This window comes from Artibeus jamaicensis, unplaced genomic scaffold (genome assembly GCF_021234435.1).
Source record: "Artibeus jamaicensis isolate MK-2021 breed Jamaican fruit bat unplaced genomic scaffold, CSHL_Jam_final contig_473, whole genome shotgun sequence".
Taxonomy (NCBI): domain Eukaryota; kingdom Metazoa; phylum Chordata; class Mammalia; order Chiroptera; family Phyllostomidae; genus Artibeus; species Artibeus jamaicensis.
In genome coordinates this window covers 1,513,984-1,538,930 of record NW_026521851.1, presented here as the reverse complement: position 1 = coordinate 1,538,930, position 24,947 = coordinate 1,513,984, and the positions used below count along the sequence as shown (strand labels likewise).

At 43.3% G+C, this 24,947-nt stretch overlaps 1 protein-coding gene across 1 annotated transcript in view; it reads left to right on the top strand.

Moving 5' to 3' along the window:
* Window positions 1–24,947, top strand: part of LYST (lysosomal trafficking regulator) — a 161,290-nt gene that overhangs the window by 110,531 nt on the left and 25,812 nt on the right. The window contains exons 35-44 of the mRNA XM_053667898.1: window positions 2,549–2,694; window positions 2,783–2,879; window positions 3,792–3,853; window positions 5,227–5,282; window positions 7,394–7,546; window positions 10,500–10,744; window positions 14,641–14,707; window positions 15,993–16,149; window positions 19,978–20,118; window positions 22,762–22,979. Coding sequence (XP_053523873.1) covers window positions 2,549–2,694; window positions 2,783–2,879; window positions 3,792–3,853; window positions 5,227–5,282; window positions 7,394–7,546; window positions 10,500–10,744; window positions 14,641–14,707; window positions 15,993–16,149; window positions 19,978–20,118; window positions 22,762–22,979 — 1,342 coding nt within the window. The remainder of the gene's footprint in view (window positions 1–2,548; window positions 2,695–2,782; window positions 2,880–3,791; window positions 3,854–5,226; window positions 5,283–7,393; window positions 7,547–10,499; window positions 10,745–14,640; window positions 14,708–15,992; window positions 16,150–19,977; window positions 20,119–22,761; window positions 22,980–24,947) is intronic.

Genomic DNA, 24,947 nt, shown 5'->3' with positions numbered 1-24,947 from the left:
GGTGCTTGCTCAGCTCTTGGCCACTTTCAGTCACTTCCCCCACTACCCACAAACAAATTGGGCCCTTCGGGTGCTGATTCCCACGTGGTTGGGTTTGTGTACATTCTAGGACCCTGTGGGTCTCTCTAATGAACCCTCCTGTGAGGCCGGGAGTGTCTTCCACCAAAACTCCCCCAGGTTTTTTCAGTCAGAGGTTCTGAGGCTTTATTTCCCTGCGCTGGAACCCTGGGTTGGGCAGTTTGTCTAACCTCCCAGTTGTTGCTCCCAGTGTATTCTCATGCAGATGTGGGACCACCTGCTCCACCAGCAGGCCTCAACTGCCTGGTCCGCCAGCTGCCACCTTGCCTCTCCACCCTAGCTGCCTGTCTCCGCCCCGCCTACCCATCTGAATGAATACTTCTTCTTTAACTCCTTGGTTTTCGGACTTCATACAGTTCAGTTATCTGGCAGTTCTGGTTGCTTTTTGTTTTGAAATTTGTAGTTGTTCTTCTTTTGGTTGTGCAAGGAAGCAAAGCATATCTACCTATGACTCCATCGTGGCTGGAAGTCCTAATTTTTTATGTTATTCTTTTGTACTATGTATCTGTATTCCCCAGTCTAATTATATAAATAGTTGGATTTTCCCTTTTCCTTCTTTTTTAGTTGAATAAATAAGTTTTGATTTATTCAATTTATACTATGATTTTTAATGTTTTTATTTTATTGATCATGCCATTATATTTGTTCTATTTCCCCCCTCCATTCCCCTCCACCCTGCACACCCCTCCCCCATCATGCCCCCCTTTAGTTCATGAACACAGGTCTCAAGTTCTTTAGATTCTGTATTTCCCCTACTATTCTTACCCTCCCCCCCATCTATTTTCTATCTACTGTCTATGCTACTTATTCTCTGTACCTTCTCCCCCCTTCTCCTTCTCCCACTCCCCTGTTGCTAACCCTCCTTGAGATCTTCATTTCTATGGTTCTGCTCCTGATCTAGCTGTCCTCTTAATTTGCTTTTGTTTTAGGTGTGGTTGTTGATAACTGTGAGTTCGCTGTCCTTTCACTGTTCATCTTTTTTATCTTCTTTTTCTTAGGTAAGTCCCTTTAACATTTCATAGAATAAGGGCTTGGTGATGATGAACTCCTTGAATTTGATCTTATCTGGGAAGCACTTTATCTGTCCTTCCATTCTAAATGAAAACTTTGCTGGATAGAGCAATCTTGGTTGTAGGTCTTTGGTTTTCATGACTTGGAATACTTCTTTCCAGCCCCTTCTTGCCTATAAGGTCTCTTGAGAAATTCACTGACAGTCTGATGGGAAGTCCTTTGTAGGTGACTATCCCCTTAGCTCTTGCTGCTTCTAGGATTCTCTCCTTCATTTGAATCTTGGCTAATGTAATTATGATGTGCCTTGGTGTGTTCCTTCTTGGGTCCAACCAAATTCTTTGGGACTCTCTGAGCTTTCTGGATTTCCTGGAAGTCTATTTCCTTTGCCAGAATGGGGAAATTCTCTTTTATTATTTGTTCAAATAAGGTTTCCACTCGTTACTGTTCCTCTTCCCCTTCTGGTACCCCTATAATTCGGATATTGGAGCATTTAAAGATGTCCTGGAGGTTCGTAAGCCTCTCCTCATTTTTTTGAATTCTTGTTTCTTCATATTTTTCTGTTTGGTCATTTTTTTCCTCTTTCTGTTCCACTCCATTGATTTGAGTCCCAGTTTCCTTTCCATTACTATTGGTTTCCTGTGCATTACCATTCATTTCAATTAGTTTAGCCTTCATATGTTCCTCTAATTTGTGACTAAAATCAACCAGTTCTGTGAGCATCCTGATCACCAGTGTTTTGAACTGTGCATCTGATAGTTTGGCTATTTCTTCATCACTTAGATTTATCGGCTCTGGGGCTCTGAGTTCTTCTTGAGCCATGTTTTAATCTGTTTGTGCCTGTTACATATGAGGAGAGGCGCCTTAGGTGTTCACCAGGGTGGGGCCACCGAGGTTGCTGGTCTGTAACACAGTATGTGGGGGCGGGGTCAGAGAGGGAGCAATGGCAGTCCTCTCTGCTTGCCCAGTCCGCCTCACTGTTCGCCCCCTGCCTGTTTATCTTAGCGCAAATGTGCGAGCCCACCGCCCTGCGCTGCAGTCTCAATGCTCGCCTCTTCACTGGTTTATCTGTGCGCAAATGTTCAACTGCAGACAGCCAGCCATGCCTCTTCCCTGTGTCCACCCGTAGCTAGCCCACACCTGGGATCTGCGCCCTCGGCTGCCTGTGTATCTCCCGGGTCGGGTGATCTTCCCTGTCCAACCTGCTCTGATGCTGGTTTCACCCCTCTCTCCAGTTTAGCAGAGCGGTTTGTTGTTTTCAGACTCCGTATTGTCGATTTTCTGTGTGGTTTGGTTGCGTTTATTGTTGTTAAAACTTTGTTGTTTTTAGGTTTGGTTGTGCGAGGACGCAAAGTGTTTCCACCTATACCTTCATCTTGGCAGAAGTCCTATACTATGATTTTTTAAAGCTTACAGGTACTTCACATTGACACCTAAAACATTCTTTTCTTTTGACTTGTAGAGCAGTCTGGTATGATCCCATCTACTATCCAACTTCCTGGCAGTTGGATCCAACAGAAGGGCCAAATCGAGAGAGGAGGCGCCTACAGAGATGTTACTTAACTATTCCAAACAAGTATCTCCTTAGGGATAGACAGAAATCTGAAGGTAATAGTGGCTTTTTGACTCAACATATTAATAGAGCAGATAACTGTGGTCATTAGGTAAAGGTAATATGTGTTCTTTTCCTCAACAGCTGTGGTCAAACCACCACTCTCTTACCTCTTTGAAGACAAAACTCATTCTTCTTTCTCTTCTACTGTAAAAGACAAAGCTGCAAGTGAGTCTATAAGGTAACTTTGAACCAGTAAGATGCTTTCTTTTTTGTTGAAGGAGTTAAAGATTTTTGTAGTCTGTTGTAACACTTATGTACTATTAACTTTAGACAATGTGGTGTGGTTTTAGGAAAGGTCCTAAACATGGCTCAAAAGAGGACAAGGTTAAATGGTCCAAATCCAAAAGGAAAGGTAACTGTTGATAGGAAGGAGCCCTTGGACTTCGGTCATGTGCTCTGGCCCATGTTTGCATGAGTGTTTCTGTAGCGAGCTGTTCGCTGTGGGGTGCAGACTCACTGCTGGCAGCACCCACTGGAAGTCGGGGCAGTGCTGAAAGGACCAGGTCCTGGGCCTGCTCTCATTAGCTTTCTGATCTTGGGCAAGTTACTTACCTCTCTGCGTCAGCTTCCTCACCTCTTGTTGCAGGAGGAAGATGGTAACGCCCAACGTATCATAGAATTGCTGAGTAGTAAACGAGTCGATCATTACCCTGCCCATTTTATAGATGAAAAACTGAGACTCAAAGAATAGAAAGGACTTGACTAAAGAATAGAGGAACTTTTCTGACTCTGAATCCCCCACTCCTAGAAACTAGTCTTCTTTTACGTGTTTAAAGTATCAGAGGCACGTTCCAATGTTTGGTTATTTATTGGAAAATATAAAATATTGAAGTTTCTTTCTCAGTAGCTGAATCCTGTATTCTGCATACAGGATATAGGGGTTATTAGCTTTTTCTAAAAGTTTTAGTCATTTTCCCCCCTACTAGAACGTTAAAGAATGAGATAATATTTTTATGTGGGTTTTGACAAGACACGGTGTGCTTCAAACTCATCTGTGTTGCTGAAATCTTTCACTAGATACAGTATAGCTTATACTTTCTAAAATTGTTCAAAACATTTAATCATAGTAATTTTCAATATGTTTTGACAGAGTGAATCGAAGATGTATCAGCGTTGCACCATCTAGAGAGACAGCTGGTGAACTGTTATTAGGTAGGTCACACTCTGAAGAGTTTTACATGTGTTCACCCCATCTTACTGTGTTCTGGGTGATTTAGAGCATCATTTTGACACACTGGCATTCAAGGAGATGAACTTTCTCTAACACCACATACATTATGCTGCCGCAACATTATGTGTAGTGCATTGACTCATGAATGTGAAGAAATGACAGTCTTGTCCCTGAGAAGCATATGACTAGCATTTTAATTTTTATAAAGTTGACTTTGTTCATGAGTATACATTTTATATTTAGTCATTCCTTTTATTATGTATCAATTTTTATTTTAGAGTGAAGAGTTATTATTAATATTATTATATGCCTACTGTGTTGACAGATATACCTGTGCCCTATATCTACCTTGAGATGTATAATTTATAGTCTCTATTGTACTTCTGAGAGAAAGACCATGCTTGTCAATGCACAGAGACCTATGTAATCACATTAGGTGAGAAGTATTTTCCTCAAGATGTGAAGGAATGAAGTGGTACCAGTTGGTCTCTGTTCCTTTAAAGAGCCAGATCATGTGCTGCAGGCCGGTTGTCCTCAAAGTGTGGTCCCCAAATCAGGAAGAGCAGCAGCAGCATCACATCGGACTTCTTAGAAATGCACTTTCTCAGGCCCCAGCCCTGACCAACTGAATCTGAAACTCTGGGGTGGATCCCAGCCATAAGCCTTTTGATGAGCCCTCAGATTAGAGCCTCATTGCCCCTGAGGCCCAATGTGCACAGCTTTGAGTGTGCTGGGACAGCAGCCCCTCTGGGCCAGCCAGGCCAGCGCTCGAAGGTGACCAGCCTACAGGGCAGGGCCCAGGCAGTTCCTGCCATTGAGATACATGATATATCACCACAGGCAGTCTTATCAACTGCCTGTGGAGGAGGAAAACTTGGCAGATGATCTTTTAAGCCATTTCTGCCTTACTGAGTGTTTAAGTCAGCAAAGTAATTAAGATTTCCTCTTTTGCTAGGAAATTTGGTTTACAACTTGACTTCAGTTAATGTGTGATGAAATAAAGCAAGATAATATGCTGGCAACATAAGAATACTGGTGGTAATAAATGGCCAACCTTTTTTAGCACTGAGTGCCAGGCACTATTAATAAGCAGTTTGCATATAGCCTAATTCCCACAGTAACCCTATGAAATAGAGTCCTCTCCTCCCCCTTCTTTTTGTAAGGAAACTAAGACACGGAGGTTGAGCAGCTTGCCTGAGATCTCACAGATGATTCAAAAATAGGTCTTGAGTGTCAGGAACTGTTTCTGGGTGATGGCATTTGAATTCAGGCCACTAACTGCAAAGGGCATGCTTGTAACCATATCAGGTAATAGTGCGTACATTTGAAACTCACATACAGCTATATTCTGCAGGTAAATGTGGAATGTATTTTGTGGAAGATAATGCTTCTGATACAATTGAAAGTTTGGTGAGTAGAAGTTTAAGTTTTCACTAATTAAATTCACACAAATTCCCAAGATGTGTAAATTCAGCATTACCATAAAGCAGGCAGAACTTTTAGAGCTCATTTATTGTGACTTAATGTGTCGATTTATCCTTTTAAAAGATCGTTCTAACAAGAAGACCATGCGTCTCTGCTGGGGCATGGCCTGAGTCTCAGCCGTTGCTTTTCGAGGCAAGTTCTCAGTCGCTCCTGTCCTTTCAGCGTTGTCCACTGCTCCTCATCACTCTCCTCCGTAGCGACAAGTGACTCCTCCTGCCATTCCCAGTTCACTACCCAGTACGCTTGCCTTCAAAAAGTTAGGGAAGCATTACATAGTTGAATAATGTAAGTTTTCCCAATAGTCACATAGGTTAGTAATCATAGTTTTCATTCTGGAAATACTGATATTCAGAAAATAACGAAAAGGTTCAATATACATTTTTTATTGTAAAGATTTTTATTCATTTGAATTAGCATGTATTTCATTAAAGTGTTGTTTTGAAATCCTTGTCATAGGAGAAATAAGGCTTTTTGTTTCTGAAAAGTTCTAAAGCTAGAAATTCCTGAGGATATACTAAATAAGATTATGTATGGTTTAATGGTGAATACATACTTGATTCAAAGAAATTAATGAGGGAGAATATAAAATTTAGTAGTAAAACAACTAATGTAAAAATTTGTAAGAATATTTAATATAGCCCCCAAAACAAGTAGGCATCCTTTCGTGATTTAATAGCAATTACCACAGCATTTATATCAGTAAAAGTAGAGTTACGTTGTTTTTCCAGAGGTGTCTTTTTAACATCCGAGAAATTCAATGGTTGATATATAACCAACATTTTTCTGGGTCCAAAGATAACTTTTCCTTCTTTAAACCTCTCCTAAAAATACCCTTGTCTTTTAATGGATTGAAGGCCCCTTCCTTCCTCTGTACTTGTGTAGCGCTTGTCCTCATTTATGTGGCGCTGCTGTCTGGCATCTCAGACATGTGCCCGGGTGTCTGCGCCCCCTTTCCCTTACACGGGTGTGTCTCATGGGCAGCCCTCGAAGACCACCTCTGCGGGGACTCAGTGAATGGTGAATTGACTGCGTGTTGAATGTTGCAGCTGAACAAGAAGAATTTGGTTTTAAGTATAGAAAAATTACATTTTCATTAAGACATTTTATAGTATGTGTGATATATTTCCTGACTTGACTTTTTCTATTGTTGTTTAGCTACAGTTTGCCCCATTTTCCCCAATTGCTCTCCCCTGCCCTGCCCGCCCCACCTCTCCTTCATTCAATCCTCCCCACTCCTCATTGTCCTTTACACATGTTCCTTGACTTGACCCTTCCCCTTCTTACCCCCATTGTCCCCCTCCCCTGTGGTCACTGTCAGTGTTCTTTATCAGTTGGGACCCAGTGTAATAGTAAAACACACACAGAGCGGCCCAGAGTGTCACTTCCTCCTTGCTGCTGGTTTCAAATTCCTCTTTTCTTGTGACTCCTAGAGATCTCATTTTGCTTACTTTTCTTGCAAACTCGTGTACACATGTAAAAGAGTATGTTCTTAGTAGAAGAAATCAGTCTGAACAGGCTACATACTGTATGATTCCAACTCTATGACCTGGAAAAGGGAAACTGGAGACAGTGAAATGGTCAGCATTGCCAGGAGCTGGGGGGCAGTACACCAACGAATGGGCCCCAGAGGGTCCCTTGGGCAGGAAGACCGTTCTGTGACACCATCCTGTGACACCATCACCGTCAGCTCGTTATTCGTAACGTGCACCACACCAGTGCAAGATGTTAGCAACAGGGGGACCGGGCAGGGAGAGGAGACACGTGGGAACTCTAATTGTCTTAAACCTAAAACTGCCCTGAAAAATAGAGTCTGTTACAAAATAAAAATGAAGTCTATTAACTAAAAAACACTTCTAAATTTTATTTAGCACTTTGAAGTGGGTAGTAGGGGGAAGATTTTTAGAGAATCTCACCTGTCATTTTGCCACGAAAGGAAGCCTTTCTGTTGCATTTTGATATTTTTTAAAATCTAAAATTAAAATGATTACTAACATTTCATGTAAAACAAATACTTTCATCCACTTCCTCTGTCCCAGAGCCCTCAGGGAGAATTGGAACCAGCATCATTTTCCTGGACATACGAAGAAATCAAAGAAGTTCACAAGCGCTGGTGGCAGCTGAGAGACAACGCTGTGGAAATCTTCCTGACCAACGGCAGGACACTGTTGTTGGCCTTCGATAACACCAAGGTAACCGGGCTTCATGGCCTGTGCTTCCTGAAGCTCACGACACCAGGGTAACTCCACTCACTCAGCTCAAGTGAAGGCTTACCTGATCTGAACTTGCACTCACTGTTTCTGAAGTCCAATAAAAATTGCCTTATTTCTCAGTCCTAATTCAAGTAAACCCTTGGTTGTATTAGGGTTACTTTTGTCCTCCAAAGCTTAAATTATGGTTCCCCAGAAAGCCTGCATCTGTGAAAAGTGAATGAATGAATGCAAAACTAGCCTGAAAGGAGTAGTTTAAACTTGATGGTAGATTCCGCTTTTTTTTTTTTAGGACTTAAACAGCTTTATTTCATTTTTTTTAAAATTTTTTTATTGATTATGCTGTTACAGTTGTTCTATTCCCCCTTTCATTCCCCTCCACCCTACCCCCCCATCTCCACCATTACCCCCTTTAGTTTATGACCATGTGTCTCAAGTCCTTTAGATTCTATATTTCCCATGCTATTCTTGCCCCCCCTTCCATTTTCTATCTACTGTCTATGCTACTTATTTTCTGTACCTTCTCCTCCCTTCTCCCTCCTCCCACTCCCTTGTTGCTAACCCTCCTTGAGATCTTCATTTCTATGTTTCCACTCCTGATCTAGCTGTCCTTTTAGTTTGCTTTTGTTTTAGGTGTGGTTGTTAATAACTGTGAGCTTGTTGTCCTTTCACTGTTCATGTTTCTTTAACTTCTTTTTCTTAGATAAGTCCCTTTAACATTTCATATAATAAGGGCTTGGTGATGATGAACTCCTTGAATTTGGTCTTATCTGAGAAGCACCTTATCTGTCCTTCCATTCTAAATGAAAGTTTTGCTGGATAGAGCAATCTTGGTTGTAGGTCTTTGGATTTCATGACTTGGAATACCTCTTTCCAGCCACTTCTTGCCTGTAAGGTCTCTTTTGAAAAATCCACTGACAGTCTGATGGGAACTCCTTTATAGGTGACTGTCCCCTTCTCTCTTGCTGCTTCTAGGATTCTCTCCTTCATTTGAATCTTGGCTAATGTAATGATGATGTGCCTTGGTGTGTTCCTTCTTGGGTCCAACTTCTTTGGGACTCTGTGAGCTTCCTGGATTTCCTGGAAGTCTATTTCCTTTGCCAGATTGGGAAAATTCTCCTTTATTATTTGTTCAAATAAGTTTCCCACTGGTGGCTGTGCCTTTCCCCCTTCTGGTACCCCTATAATTCGGATGTTGGAGCGTTTAAAGATGTCCTGGAGGTTCCTAAGACTCTCCTCATTTCTTTGAATTCTTGCTTCTTGACTCTTTTCTGTTTGGCCATTATTTGCTTTCTTCTGGTCCACTCCATTGATTTGAGTCCCAGTTTCCTTTTCATTGCTATTGGTTTCCTGTGCAATTCCGTTCATTTCAATTAGTTTTGCCTTCATATATTTGTCTAATTTGTGGCTATTATCAACCAGTTCTGTGAGGATCCTGATGACCGGTGTTTTAAACTGTGCATCTGAGAGTTTTGCTATTTCTTCATCACTTAGATTTATAGGCTCTGGGGCTTTGAGATCTTCTTGAGCCATTTTTGGTCTGTTCGCACCCTTTAAGTGTGAGGAGCGGTGCTTTGGACTCCCAGGTCGCTGGGTTGTGACGCTGTATGTGGGGGTGTGGTCAGAGCGGGGAAATGGCGGTGCCCTCTGCTGTTTTGCACAGGTGGGTGAGGAGCAGCGCCTTAGGTGGTTCACCAGGGCCGGGCCACTCAGAGTCGCTGGGTTATGATGCTGTATGTGGAGGTGGGGTCAGAGCAGGGAAATGGCGGCGCCCTCCCTGCCACTTGCTGCGGGGACCCGCTGGGTCCCGGTCCAATTACCCACTCCCTCGCTTGTCTATCCATGCACCAATGCGTGACCACAGTCAACCCGCAGCCCTGCTCCCTCGCTGTTTCCCCGCGGTCGCTCGCTCAGTCACTCACTAGGTCCAACCCTGCGCCTGGATTCCGCGCCCCTGAGTCCGTCTGACCGAGTTTTCCTGTGCAACCCCCTCCACCAGCTGCTGGTTTCGCCCCTTGCCGGTCAGACTGAAGAATTTGTTGTTAACAGACTTCCGAAAAGTTCAATTTTCTGTGTTCTGGCTATGTTTTCTGTTGCTAATATTTAGTTGTCTCTAAACTTGGTTGTGTGAGAAGGCACAGATATCCACCTATGCCTCCATCTTGGCGGAAGTCAAGATTCCACTTTTGACAGACCCTGCCTGTCTCGTCACCCACACCCCTTCAGCCGCTGTTGGTGCGCTCTCCTTTCCAGAGAGCCTCTCCGACAAAGCTGTGCGCTCGGCCCCTCCAGGCCCTCCTCAGTCCTCTGTGGAGTCGCTCCAGGCACATTTTCTTCTCACTGCTCCACTGAGCCCTCAGCTCCAGTCCCCAGGGGCCTCCACGTGCTCTGTAGTCCTCATCTTACTGGACCCGTCCACAGCACTGACGCAGAAACGTTTCTCTCTTCCTTAAAACACACCTTCCTTGCTGGGCTTCCAGGTTACCACTGTCTTCTTTCCCCTTTTGCCTCACCAGCCTGCCCTCTCAAGTCTGGCCTGTAGATGCTGCATTTGGGTATCTCAGGGCATGTTCTTGAGGCCCCTTCTCCTCTCATCCAGCCTCGTGGCTTCAAATACTCTCCGTAGTCTGTTTACCATTGGACCTCTCCCCAAACCTCTCCCCTAAACACCACACTCAAGTATCCCACTCCATACTTAGCATCTCCACGTGGAAGGCTAATAGGCATCTCAAATTTAACATGCACAGATCTGAACTTGAATCTTCCCCCCAAATCTCTGCAGCTTTCCTCATCTCAGTAAATAGCAACTCCAGTCTTTCTGGTTGCCAAAAACCTTGGCATTAGTATTATGCCTATAGTATCATGGATTCTTTGGAGGAAAGTGTCACGAAGCCTAAACATCAAATCCGGTTGTTTTCTTTCTCTGCCCTTGTAGGTTCGGGATGATGTGTACCATAGTATACTGACCAATAACCTCCCTAACCTTCTGGAATATGGCAACATCACTGCCCTGACAAATTTATGGTATACTGGGCAAATCACTAATTTTGAGTATTTGACGCACTTAAACAAACATGCCGGCCGATCCTTCAATGACCTCATGCAGTATCCGGTGTTCCCGTTCATACTGGCTGACTACGTTAGCGAGACCCTTGACCTCAGTGACCCGTCCGTCTACAGGTAACAGAAACTTCATCCCCTTTTGGCTTTGTCAACATGCTGTGTTTATTTCATTAAGTCTTCATCATGAATATTTTCTGTCTACACAAAATGAATGAAAATGGAATGAACCGCCATAGGTCCATCACCCCACCTCAACAGTTATAAAGATGTTTGCCAAACTTGCATCATCTTTTTTTTTCTTTTTATTTAAGACAAGTGACAGATACCTTGTTATGTCAACTCCCATGTTCTTCAGTACGTAGCTCCTAGGAAGAAGATAGAATATTTTCTTTCTTTTTTTCTTTATTAAATCCTCATTCAATCATATATTTATTGATTTTAGTTAGAGAGGAGGTAGGGAGAGAGAGAGAAACATTGATGTGAGAGAGAAATATCAGCTGATTGCCTCCCATACATGCCTCAACCAGGTATCGAACCTGCAACCTAGGTGTGTGCCATGACCAACGATTGAACCCGCAAGCTTTTGATGTATGTGATGATGCTCCAACCAACTGAGCCACTAGGCCAGGGCTAGAATATTTTCTTACATAGCTTCATTGCCATTTTGATATCTAAGAAAATTAACATGGTATTATCTAATATCCAGTTCATTTTCACATGTGCCCAGTTGATACCAAAGATAGCTTTTCTAGTTGGTTTACTTGAGTCGGGCCCACTGTCACCTTTGGCTGCTGTAGTGACAAATCAGACTTTTGTAAAGACACCAGAGCTTTGTTTTGTAGACTTGTGTTTATGAATTTTAAATGTGTAGTATTGATTTTTGTAAAGACAAAAAAGACAAACATCTAGAACAGCCTTCCTAATAATGACTTGTTGGAAAAAACAGAAAACTTTTTGTAGGATGCCCCTCATTTCATGTCAGTGTTTAGCATTTTCTCTAGCCTCTGCATTTCCTAGAGATTGGAAATTCATCCTAAAGATTTGTTCAGATTCGGGTTCAGCCTTTTTGTGGGGGTGGGGGAGGAGCGGACTCCCTGACAGATGGTGATGTGGACCCTATGTGACTTCACAGCAGAAAGATGTGACCTCCCACTACAAGAATGCCCAGGTTGATGTGCAGGTTCAGGCTACTTGTGAACCTGGTCTTTTCGTGGGCGACTATTGCTTGAGTCAGTCATTTCATTAGAGATTATAAAATGAAGACTTCCTCTTCTCTCATTTCCTCTGTGTTTATTGGGAGAAAGCGTACGGGGTGATCCTGAGCTCATTTGTTGTGGCAGAGAGCAAGGAAACTAACACAGTCTTATCAGAAAGCACGCGCCTCTTCACACCCTCGTTCACTGCAGCATTATTTACAATAGCCACCTGGTCCTAGATCAGGCAGTTTTCAAGATATGGAAACAGCCTACATGTCCATCAGTAGATGAGTGGATAAGGAAAATGTGGTATATCTATATGAGGGAATATTATCCAGCCATAAAAAAGAATGACATCTTGCCATTTTCTGCAACACTGATGGACCCTGAGGGCATTATGCTAAGTGAAATAAGTCAGACAAAGACAGACAGATAGCATATAATTCACTTATGTGTAGCATCTAAACAAACATAAAACCTGGCTCGTAGACACAAAGAACATGAGTGGTTGCCAGAGAGTGAAGATGACAGGTGGGGGGAGGAGGTCAAAAGGTACAGACTTCCAGTTATAAAATAAATACGCCCTGTGGGTATGGTGCGCAGCATGGCACCTGTGGTGAATAATTCTGTATTTCATGTGTGAGAGCCGCTAAGAGTACATCTTCAGCATTCTTTCATCACGAGAAAAATTTTATAACTATATGTGGTGATGGATGTTAACTAGACTTATTGTGGTGATCATTTTGCAATATATACACGTATCAAATCATTATGTTGTTTGTAAACCTGAGAGTAATAGAGTGTTGTATGTCAGTTATACCTCAATTTTTTAAAAATCTCATATTTGATTTAAAGAAAATGGCTGCAAATATTTTACGTGGTGTATTAGGGTATTTTAATGGTCACTGATGAAAGTAGGCCTAGTTCAGACAGTTTTTAGGAAATCGGATTTGGTTTAATATATTTGTCAATCTATAAAAAAGCAGATGGTACATTATCTTTTAGACATTTTTATACACTCCTGATGGACATTTAAATTATATACTACTGGCATAATTGGATACAATCTTTATGAAAAGCAATTTGATACTATAACCAAGGATCTGTTCAAATGTACACACTCTGTTTTAGCAATTTAACTTCTAGGGCTTCTTCTTAGGGAGTCCTAAAGGTTAGGGGCATGTGCTCCACCAGAAAGGCTCCCACCCGGAGTCAGCCTCGTGAGGCAGGAAGTCGGTCCATCTGGTTCGTACCGAGCACAGCGTCTGGCCCTGCAACCACAAACTGAGCCATCAGAACATGCCTCACACCGTGTTTCAAAGTAAACTGGTCAATGTTGCAGCGATTACAAGTTACATCATAGAAATGTATATTATAGGTGGGGAGAGCTGTTCTTTTTCTTTAAAAAATGAATATGCGCCCTGGCTGGTGTAGCTCAGTGGATTGAGCGTACGCCTGCAAACCAGAGCATCGTGGTTCGATTCCCAGTCAGGGCACATGCCTGGGTTGCAGGCCAGTTCCCAGGAGGGGATGCACAAGAGGCAACCACACACTGATATTTCTCTCCCTCTCTCTTTCCTTTCCCGTCTAAAGATAAATAAATAAAATCTTTTTTAAAAAGTGAATATGCATACATGGGTAAGCAGAGAACATCCGGAAGGGTGTATAACAAAATGTTGTACCTGTGGGTAGTAATAGCAGTGTGGCTGCCTTTTTGGTTTTTTCTATTTTCTCGTCAGTGATTTCTGATTTTCAACCACAATAGTAAGTATCATATCACTTGTCTCTAAAAAAAACCCTATTTATGCAATTTAGAAAAAATTGCATGCCAGGATTTTAAACATTATTTCTCTTATTTTGAAATGTGAATTGTATTTATTCTATAAAGCTGTTTTAACTTTTTAACCAAGTTTTTAAGATCAGAAAAGTCTCAAAAGCAAAATTACTGTATTTGCTATCACTAATTGCAAATCCCTAGGAAATAATGACCAAAAAAAAAGATATAGCAACACCTGGCTAAACAGACCTGGCTCGACTTTCTGAAATGTGGGCGGGTCTCGGTGTTGCTGTAGTTTCACTGCCAGACGTTGAAACTGCAGTGTCCCCTCCCGGCGCCGGACCTGCCCGCTCCTCAGCCTGGGAGCCGCCCGTCCTCGGGCATCTGCGCCTTTTCCACAAGTGAGGGCTCCTCCCTGAGGTCCGCTGTGCACGGCAGCACAGACACGTCCTTTCACGCCACGCGTGGTGTCACTCGTGACCTGTGCATCAGAGAGTGAAACATTGATTTCCGTGCTCACACTGCAGATCGCAGCTTGGCCAGTTTAAGCACGTGTCTGTAGTTTCTTCAGTGTGTACTAGCTGTGCTAATAATTATGTAACATCTCATAATCATATTTCCCATCCCAGCTGCCCTTCAGGCTTCACTGCCTAACTGGGCACAGCGTCTGGGAAATGGGGACAGGAGCCCAGGGCTCGGTAGGACTTGGCCACCATGGGGAGCACCCATCAAGATTCTGGAGGAAGAGGACGAGGGTGGGAGAAGAGGGCTCGCAGTGCTGTTCTTGTTGTGGTTACTCGTAAGTCAGGAATTCCTAGTACCTGCATGGATCTGTTTAGAAAATTCCACCCTAGCAGGTTATGAAATCACAGTATTGAGTGGCGACTATTAGTTGCAAAGCAACACGTGTAAGCACTAAGCTAAGGAAGGGCCAAGTGTTCAGTCGATCACTTACCCGTCTGAGTGATGCAGACATCCAGGCAGCTTAACCCGGACAGCACCGGAACTCTTTCCATTTCCCGTCATGTCTTCCTTCGTAGAAGTCTCTCCAAGCCCATAGCTGTGCAGTATAAAGAAAAGGAAGATCGGTACGTGGACACGTATAAGGTAGGTCCAGGTTTTCCTCTGCTTTGATAAATGAAAACTGGAGCTTTGTTTTGTAGACTCGTGTTTATGAATTTTAAATGTGTAGTATTGATTTTTGTTTTTCACTTCCTGTGCTTTGATTGACAGACAACTGGAAATCATTACATGATTTTGAATATTACTGTGTCTCAATTCTCTGAAAACATTTTTCCTAGAAAAAGAAATATACTTGTAATGGCATAAATTGGAAGCTAGCAATCCATAATGATACTGAAATACATAAATAACTATACTCATAAAAATCACAGATTTCCAGGGACACATGGTCCCTGAGTGTTATTTCTATAACAATATCAGTATAGTTATGATGACCATAATCCCTTTTTATTCATAGTTGGTCAATTCTGCGTTGCTTTATTAGCAGAAATTTACCAGATTTTAAAATTTAAAAATAGAAAAGAATGACCTATTCCTGGGAAATCAATATTAATGCAATTCTGTTTGAAATGCATTAGTAACATGTTGTATTCTTCACAACAATATCCAGTTAGAAACAGCTGAAGCAGTTGTCTTACATTCACCACTTTATCATGTCAGAGTTCGGAAAGTTCCCTCCAGGCACCTTATAACTGCCCCTGCTTACTGGTACTCTGCAGGGAAGATGGGGTGGTGCCGTGGGGGTCACAGAGAAGTGACTCCAGAAAATCACTGTTGCATGACTTTGCTCTCAGGGCCGAGCAGGCGCTGTGGGAGATGGGAATAGTGACAGATATTAAATATGTAGTTGGGTCTCCCACTTTGTGACGGGAGGATAGGAGTCATGAAGCATCTCCGTGTTTTTTCTCTCTGTGTGACTACCCTACCAAACAGCTGCAAGATGTTCTAGCTAGAATCCAGTGTCGTGATACAGGTTTTCCATTTCTGTTGCATCTCTCTACCTGAGAAGCTCTGCCCTACAGAACAGAGCATCGTCACCTTTGAGTCCCGTCATTAGGGTACAGACATCCCTGGCAATGGAAGCTGCTTGACCTCCTGAGACAGGAGGAGACCTGAGCTGGGGCCGAAGCTGGGAGGGAGAAGGGTGCAGCCTGGAAGATGCCTCCAGGTGGCAGGCCTCAGTGGGGCACCCAGGCGGACACCCCCAGACAGTCAAGGTGGCTGAGATCCAAACATGAAAGGACGGCAGCCACAGAGAATGGTGTCATAGGGTTGGTAGGGAAGGACAGGGTAAAACCAAGGAGGGAGGCTTTTCCAGCGTTGCCTGGAGCTCACCGACCGAATTCTCTGGGTTCCCTGTATCCCTCAGTACTTGGAGGAAGAGTACCGCAAAGGGGCCAGAGAGGACGACCCGCTGCCGCCCGTGCAGCCCTACCACTACGGCTCCCACTATTCCAACAGCGGCACGGTGCTGCACTTCCTGGTCCGGATGCCGCCCTTCACCAGGATGTTCCTGGCATATCAAGGTGAGGCCGTGTCCGAACTGCTGAGAGAAACCGTGGCTTTCATTGTTCATGTATTTTTAATTTCTTTTTCTTAGGTAAGTCCCTTTAACATTCCATATAATAAGGGCTTCGTGATGATGAACTCCTTGAATTTGATCTTATCTGAGAAGCACTTTATCTGTCCTTCCATTGAAAGTTTTGCTGGATAGAGCAATCTTGGCTGTAGGTCTTTGGATTTCATGACTTGGAATACCTCTTTCCAGCCACTTCTTGCCTGTAAGGTCTCTTTTGAGAAATCCGCTGGTGTAGCTCGCCTGGCTGGTGTAGCTCAGTGGATTAAGCACAGGCCTGTGAAGCAAAGGGTCACTGGTTCGATTCCCAGTCAGGGCACGTGCCTGAATTGCAGACCAGGTCCTCAGCAGGGGACACATGAGAGGAAACCATACATTGATGTTTCTCTCCCACTCTTTCTCTTCTGCTCTCTAAAAATAACTAACTTTTTTATTTTTTAAATATATTTTATTGATTATCCCATTACAGTTGTTCTATTCCCCCCTTCATTCCCCTCCACCCTACCTCCCCATCCCCACCATTACCCCCCCTTTAGTTTATGACCACGTGTCTCAAGTTCTTTAGATTCTATATTTCCCATACTATTCTTGCCCCCCCCCCATCTATTTTCTACCTACCATCTATGCTACTTATTTTCTGTACCTTCTCCCCTCTTCTCCTCCTCCCACTCCCCTGTTGCTAACCCTCCATGTGATCTTCATTTCTATGGTTCTGCTCCTGATCTAGCTGTCCTCTTAATTTGCTTTTGTTTTAGGTGTGGTTGTTGATAACTGTGAGTTCGCTGTCCTTTCACTGTTCATCTTTTTTGTCTTCTTTTTCTTAGGTAAGTCCCTTTAACATTTCATAGAATAAGGGCTTGGTGATGATGAACTCCTTGAATTTGATCTTATCTGGGAAGCACTTTATCTGTCCTTCCATTCTAAATGAAAACTTTGCTGGATAGAGCAGTCTTGGATGTAGGTCTTTGGATTTCATGACTTGGAATACCTCTTTCCAGCCCCTTCTTGCCTGTAAGGTCTCTTTTGAGAAATCCGCTGACAGTCTGATGGGAACTCCTTTGTAGGTGACTGTCCCCTTAGCTCTTGCTGCTTCTAGGATTCTCTCCTTCATTTTAATCTTGGCTAATGTAATGATGATGTGCCTTGGTGTGTTCCTTCTTGGGTCCAACTTCTTTGGGACTCTGTGAGCTTCCTGGATTTCCTGGAAGTCTATTTCCTTTGCCAGATCCACACCTAAAACAAAAGCAAACTAAAAAGACAGCTAGATCAGGAGTGGAAACATAGAAATGAGGATCTCAAGGAGGGTTAGCAACAGGGGAGTGGGAGGAGGAGAAGGGAGGAGAAGGTACAGAAAATAAGTAGCATAGACAGATAGAAAATAGATGGGGGGTCAAGAATAGTATGGGAAATATAGAATCTAAAGAACTTGAGACGCATGGTCATAAACTAAAGGGGGGGTAATGGTGGGGGAGGGGGTGTGCAGGGTGGAGGGGAATGAAGGGGGAATAGAACAACTATAATGGCATAATCAATAAAAAATAAATAAAAAAAGAAAAGAAAAGAAACCGTGGCTGCCTTTGGAGGAGGTCTCAGACCAGTCAAACCACAGGACAGTGAAGTCTACTGAAGACAAAATTCTCTTCAAAACACCTGCAGTGGGCCACCTCAGCTTGCTAATGTCTCAAATGTTAGCTTCAAATTAAACATGTCTAAGTTTATAAAATACAATTCCCGTTTAAAAATTGAGATGAAATTCAGGTACCATAAAATTTACTTCTTTTACCCTTTGAAAATGTAAGCAATTCACATTTAAAGATGTTCAGCTTAGCAATTATTTCAGATCACAGTTAACTTTGAACCCTAAAGGGAAATACATTATTGTGATTTATTATAAATAACTCCTAAATAAATAATAGGAGCGCCACACTGCCACCTTCACCATAGTAACTTGCCAGTAATAGTCCTCTACCTCAGCGTTCTAAGTGGCAGCCTGTGGGCCTGAAGATGATTAGAGCGAGGTGGCTTGATTGGTGTGCAAACAGGGATGCTCTCCTGTCAGTTTCTACCGAGAACTGTGGTGTTAGGTCAGCAGTTGTTCTTTGCGGCACCCACAGTCCTTTATAGAGCAAGCATTATCCGTTCATTTATATCTTTGTATCTTTTTCCTCACATGCACCCTCTTAGAGGAAGAAATCTTGTTTTGGTCTATAAAAAGGGCTTTATTATGTTTGTCCCTCTGTAGGTACACAGAACAGGTGTTCTGCCAGACAGCTGTTTAAATATTTGCAGAGTATTGCCCTGACTCCTTTCCCCGCTCTGTGTTGTTCGTCCCAGGCTAATTATCTGTAGTTAATTTGACATCAGGCCGAGAGGCTCCTGTGTGCGTGGTCTTAACCCAGCTGCCGCCAGGGACTCAGATAATCTAACAGGACTGCTCTGTACTTAGTGAAAGGTCTTCAAGCCCAAGTTTAAGCCATCCTTTTTGGCTCTGGTTTCCCAGCTTGTCACTATTCCAATCGTCTTTCTGGACATGCTTTCATTTGTGAATGCCCTTATTAAAAAGTGGCAGTCAGAGTAGAAAAAGGATTTTTTATGTGGTTTGAGCGCTCTCCATTGTGCAACAGAACCATGGTGCTTGTCTTGTCCTGTTCCAGAGTTCCCTGTGTCCACGCCGGATGCAGGGACTCCACTGTATCCTCACAGAATTGCCTTGAAGTTTTCTGCAATCCACTTAGATTGGTAACTTTTTTTCCTGAGTGAGTTAGCAAGTGTTTCTTCAAGTGGCCCTCCCTGCTTTTTCAGGGAAGGAAGTGTCTGTAAACCGATTTCTTCATAGATTTTAAGTAGCGGCCAGGCAGTGCTGACTGGCTCTGCAGGTTAGAGAAGGAAGTAATAAAGGTGCTAGGGACTGTGCTCGCCGAGTGGCTCCAGCATGGGGAAGAATTTAGCACATCGTGTCAGCAAAAGTTGCCCGCTTGATGCTGAGAGTCATCCATGACAGTTTCCAAATGAAAAAATGTGCTCAAATTTCAGCAGCTGCAGGAGGGTTTTAGAAGGAACAACATGGGTCTGAAGGAGCATCGCACTGCTGTCTCCAGGGGCTGCCTCTGGTGCATTTCATGTCCCAGGCCTGCCCCAGGGCTAGTCTGGTAGCTGTGGACAGAGAGACGCCAGAACTCAGCTCTGGATGATTCATGAAATCTCACACCAGAAAATCCGCACCAGGAAACCTTAGCAAAGGAGGGAGTTAGAACATCTGAAAAGTGGTGTCCCTCTCACCCCCACCCCAAAAAAGGAAAAGTGGTGTGAACAATTTGAGGTAAAAGAATAGCTTTGCTTTCTGATGGGGAAAAAGCTATTTTATGCACTTGAGCTTTAATTTTGCTTCTGTATTATTTCATTCATTCAATAAACAGTTATTGAATCCCTAGTATGTGCTAGGTGTGGATGACACCCCAGCTCCCTGCTTTTATGGAACTTTTATCCTACTTGAGTAGAGAGTCATCAACTACACAAATGATATAAATTAATCTAGTTTTAATGTATTATGAAAACAATACATATCTTAAATATTATAATATAATATTATAATATTATATGGTCTCAAGTTTTGTATAGAAATATTTATTTCCAAGAATAAATAAGTAACCTTTTTTAAACTATGGATAGATGAAATGAACATCATTTGGACCTTTCTGAAGTAGCAAAAATAAATTATGACGGGCTTCACCTGGAATCAGGTCTTTGTGTCTTAATTATTATCTGTATTTCTTTGTAGATCAAAGCTTTGACATTCCAGACAGAACCTTTCATTCCATGAATACCACCTGGCGCCTCTCATCCTTCGAGTCCATGACGGATGTGAAGGAGCTTACCCCAGAGTTCTTCTACCTCCCGGAGTTCTTAGTCAACCGAGAAGGTGTGACGATGAGTTACCTCGGGCATGTTTTTCTGAGCATTTGTACTTGTGTTATAATTTTCCAAAAATCAAAACAGCTTTTCTATGTCTTAAAAGTTAAGGCCATAAATAAGAAAAATACCTTTATTAAGTATATCATTTTATTTCCAAGTGAGCTTGAGGGTTTTAAGTCTCTTACAGAACTAAATATATCTGAAAAACTATAACTTTGAACTACTAAAAGTATTTGTAAGCACATATTTTAATTTTGTAGAAATTGCTTTATTTTTTCTGATTATAAAGGTCACAGTGTGCTCATTTTTTTTAAGTCATGAATTTATTATAAACACAGTGTAAATTAACCAAAATCTCAGTAAGTTTGATGGGGAATGATTGAGTTATAAATAAAACACTCTAACCAAAAAACATGTAACGACAAAAAAGAATCCTAGAGGACAAGACCAAATTTTGTGTGATGCCAGTGACCGACAATCTTGGCCAACCTTGCCTGCTCTTTAACAGAAGATTAATTAACCTTTTAAGAGTTATTTTGGGTTGTTTTCTACATTACTTAATTTCATATTTTTATGTGACCTTTAGGAATATATGAAACTGAGAATTATATCTTTAGAGAAGTTCATGTCAGCCAAATTACTGTTGAATTTCATCCTGAACTTGCTGGCCTGTCTGGAGTTGTTTGGAGAATAATTAATCTACATCCCGAGTCTCTGGGGCCTGTCTCCTGGTGTGGCCTGCGTGACGAATGCCTCAGTGAAACCAGCAGTTTCGGGCCCTGCCTGGTGGCTGTCGGTTTGGGGCCGCTACTTAGACCTGCTGCCTGTCCTCTCAGCCTGTTGTTTCTCATGTGTCAGTTCCAGTTTCTGTCACTGCGTGACAAATAAGCCCAACCCTGAGTGGCTCCAACCAATGCATCGATCACAGTCTTTGCCAGTCAGAAACTCAGGGTCGGCTCGGCCGGGTGGTTTTCTGGTTGGCCCCGGGTCTCTCAGGCAGCCGCACTGGGATTGGCAGGAGCTGGAACGGCCAGGGAAACAGAGCAGCAAGGGGCCGGCGGGCAGGCAGGTGTCTCTCTCTTCATGGAGGGCCCCTGCTCTTCCATGTGGTCTCCACGTGGACTAGCACGGGCTTCCTCACAGCAGAGCAGCCTCCCATGCCCTGCCTGGCAACTTGGGGGCCAAAGGCGAGTTCCTAAGAGAGGTGAGCGGACGCTGCATGGCCTTTTTCCAGGCTATATCTGTGGTGGTCTTGCAGCACCGCTCCCTGCACTCAGTTTCCTGAGGCTGTCACAGTGCCTGCCCATATTCAGAAGGAGGAGCATAGACATGGCCCACCTGATGGAGGTGTAGAAGGTTCTGGAGAGCATGCAAGACAGAGAGTGTCATTGTTACCATTTTTGGACAACACAGTTTGCTGTAATGGACATCATGTCACCCCTACCAGTGTCCCTATAGAGTCTGTCATTGTGCCTCCACTCATTTCTGGGGGAAGAGTGTCCCCCTCTGTGCTGTGTCCCCAGAACACCTGAAGGTTAGGGATGATGTGAGTCCATAGAAACGCCCCGCTGCTCAGCCCCTAGATGCTCATTTGCTGGCGTCAAACCAGCAAACCCTGCTGCGTCTCTGAAGGCACCCACACAGGGCTTGGGATGCTGAGCCATCCGTCCTGGAGCGCCTGCCTACCGCTGTCTGCAGGATGATCCCCACACCGTGTTAATGTTGTATACTCTGTGGTTTGTGTTTCACATCACATCATTTCAAAGTACCGCCAAAATTGAGGACGATCCTTCTGCTTCTTTTACCAGATCAACAAGTAGGCAGGCAGCAACTTAATTTGATATGAAGAGCAATTCCCCTTTAAGAGGTCCTTTTTCGCTTTTTTCCTGTCATGGTGTTCAGATCTTCTGTTCATAAAAGGAAGCAGAGAACATATTTCTGTTCAAAGGCACCATTTCTTTTAGGACAACTTTTAAAAATTGTTTCTGAGACTTTTGTTTATACCAGAAGACTGATGAGACAATTACGGTAGATAACTGCTCCTTGACATCACAGAAGAATCTCTTATTTGGTGTGTTGGGTAATTTTGTTGTCTGTCCACACGACGCTTGGTAGTAATGAAGTCAGAGCAGACCTATGGGCGTTCCTTCAAGTTCATGGACTAAGACATTAATTCTAGGAATATGTGTGCTTTGCTTAGCTTGGTTTTTAACTACAGAATGCTAATGCTTACTAAATATAAGTAGTCTTAAATTTATTGTTAGCACCACTAATTCAGAAATGCTTATACAAGTCTTAGTTTAATTTTAATCAAGCTGACAGTTGAATAGATACTGAAGCACTTACAGCATTTGGAGATTTGACTCGTGGGTATTGGAATCAGTGGGCAGTGATTTTCTGCTTTTTCTTCACTGTGATAAAAAGTGACAAGGACGAAGCAGAAAGACCTGCAGGTTGATTAGAACAGGACGGAGCCACGCGGTTGCTGTGAGGCGAGTGGATGAGCAGTGGGGTTGCTGCCCTCCTTGCTGCCCCTCCTCCTGCTCCTAACATTCAGCAGCTATTCCTGTGAAGTCTCAGGACCTGCTCGGTGGGCCACACGAAGCATGCTTAGGGGAAGATAAACATTAATATTAGTCTTGTTGTTTAGGTTTTGATTTTGGCGTGCGTCAGAACGGCGAACGGGTGAATCACGTCAACCTCCCGCCGTGGGCACGTAACGACCCTCGCCTTTTCATCCTCATCCACCGGCAGGCCCTGGAGTCCGAGCACGTGTCTCAGAACATCTGTCAGTGGATTGACTTGGTGTTCGGGTACAAGCAAAAAGGGAAGGCTTCCGTTCAGGCCATCAATGTCTTTCATCCTGCCGTAAGCAACTCTTTTAAAGTAATCTACATTTATGTAAGGTAGAACCCTAATGCTTAAAGATTAACCGGTTTCACCGAAGTTATCAAAGAGAGTTGGCAATGACATTAAACAGTTACCCAACGTTTTCTAGGTTTTATATTTCCCCTCCTTAAAAATGACCACATACTATCCGTTGGGGTTGCCCAGACCGCCCCAGGTTGGAAGAGGACTTAAGGACTCACTCGGCACGTAGTCAGACTTAACAACTAAGGTTGTTACAGTGGCACACAAAGCAACATCAGCAAAGGGAAAAGACGCCTGGGGCAAACTTCTAAGACTCTCCTCCAGGGAATCACAAGAACACACCTCATCCCCTGAGATTGTGACAGTGCGCGTGATGTCCCACCAGGGACACTCATTGACTCAACACCCAGGGTTTTGACTGGAGGCTGCTCATTTGGCCCCTCTCTCATGCATGTACTGAACTTGTGGGCTCCCAGAAGGAAAGCAAGTGTTCAGCAGCATCCACACTGTGGGTGCGGACCATTCGGCCCAGGGAGCCACTCTCTCGGGTGGAGAGAGCTCTTCTGAGACCCGTGTTCCCACACCCCACCAAGGGCCAGCCTTGCGAGCAGGCCCCTCCAGGGAGAGCTGCTCAGGCCTGTCACGGGAACTCCTGTGTACATGCTGTCCTGTGGACACGTTGTCCTGTGGGCACGCTCTGTCTTAACACGGAGTCATTTTTACTGACTGCAGAACCAGGATCTGTGCCTCGTTAGGAAAACGTGCAGGATACAGACTGCAAAGGGAGGAAATCCGAAAACCAACATTGGTATCACCATCCAGAGATAAACACCAGAACCACTCTCTAGACTTTTTCTCTGTGTCATTCCAGTCATGTACCATTAATACCACTTACTGTCCCCAAGTACGGCTAGACGGTAGTTTATATAACCAGTCCCCCATTGTGGGGTGTGTAGTTAGTATGTGTTTGTTTTTAAAATTTATACTCCTGAGGCTCTTTCTGTGCATCTTTGTTTCCTTAAGATAAATTCCCAGAAGGAGCACTGGTGCACTTTCGCCTGACCTTCTCAAGGTCGTTAGATAGGCTGCCAACAACTTACAGACTCAGGAAACATTTGTTTTGCCCTGGGAAGGAAAAGCAGGGAGAGCAGGAGTGGAATCCAGATGAGGCCTCTCAAGGGAGATTCCTCAAGGAGTGAGGGGTCAAAGGACAAATTAAAAGGAAAAAGCTATTTACTGGCATTGCCTCGTGGCTACTCAAAGAGAGCAAGTACAACAGATGAACCAGTTAATCCACTGCCTTGACATTTAGCTTCTGTGTTTACCTAACTTTGAAATTGGGTGGTGGGATCAGATCGGCCTTGTACTTCCCCCTCAGGTGTGACTTTCTGTATAGATTCATCATAGCTTCTAACAAACACAGCGGAAATACACACCCAGAACCTACAGTGACACCCTCTGTGTCTGGGCCTGTTGATACCAGAGACCCATTCTGAAGACTAGTTTCAAGATAAAAATTTCTTCAGTCCATTTGGCTCAGTACTTATTTGAAGTACCTCTAAGGTAATAAAAAATTAAAACCTAAGAGACCTAAGACGTGGAAGAGAGGACAAGACAAGTTTCCTGATGACTGTAATAGAAGATAAACACTGTGACAAACGGTTCTGAAAAGGAATAACACAGTTTGATTGATGAATACTAGTTTTATAATTACAAGTAGTATAAAATAAAGGCAAGGCTTCAGGTGTAATTTTTGAACTTCATTCATATTTGATCTAAAATGTAATTTTAAAGGCAGTTAGGAATTCTGACATTAACCTCAGTATACTCTATGCCTATAATCCTACCCGATCTTTTCAGTCATTCTAAAATTAAAAGCATCTGCACGCTGAAATATACCACACAATTTTCATCTTCCTAGAATTTTTTCTATTAGTTCTTTGGGACTTTAGAACTTTAAAAAGG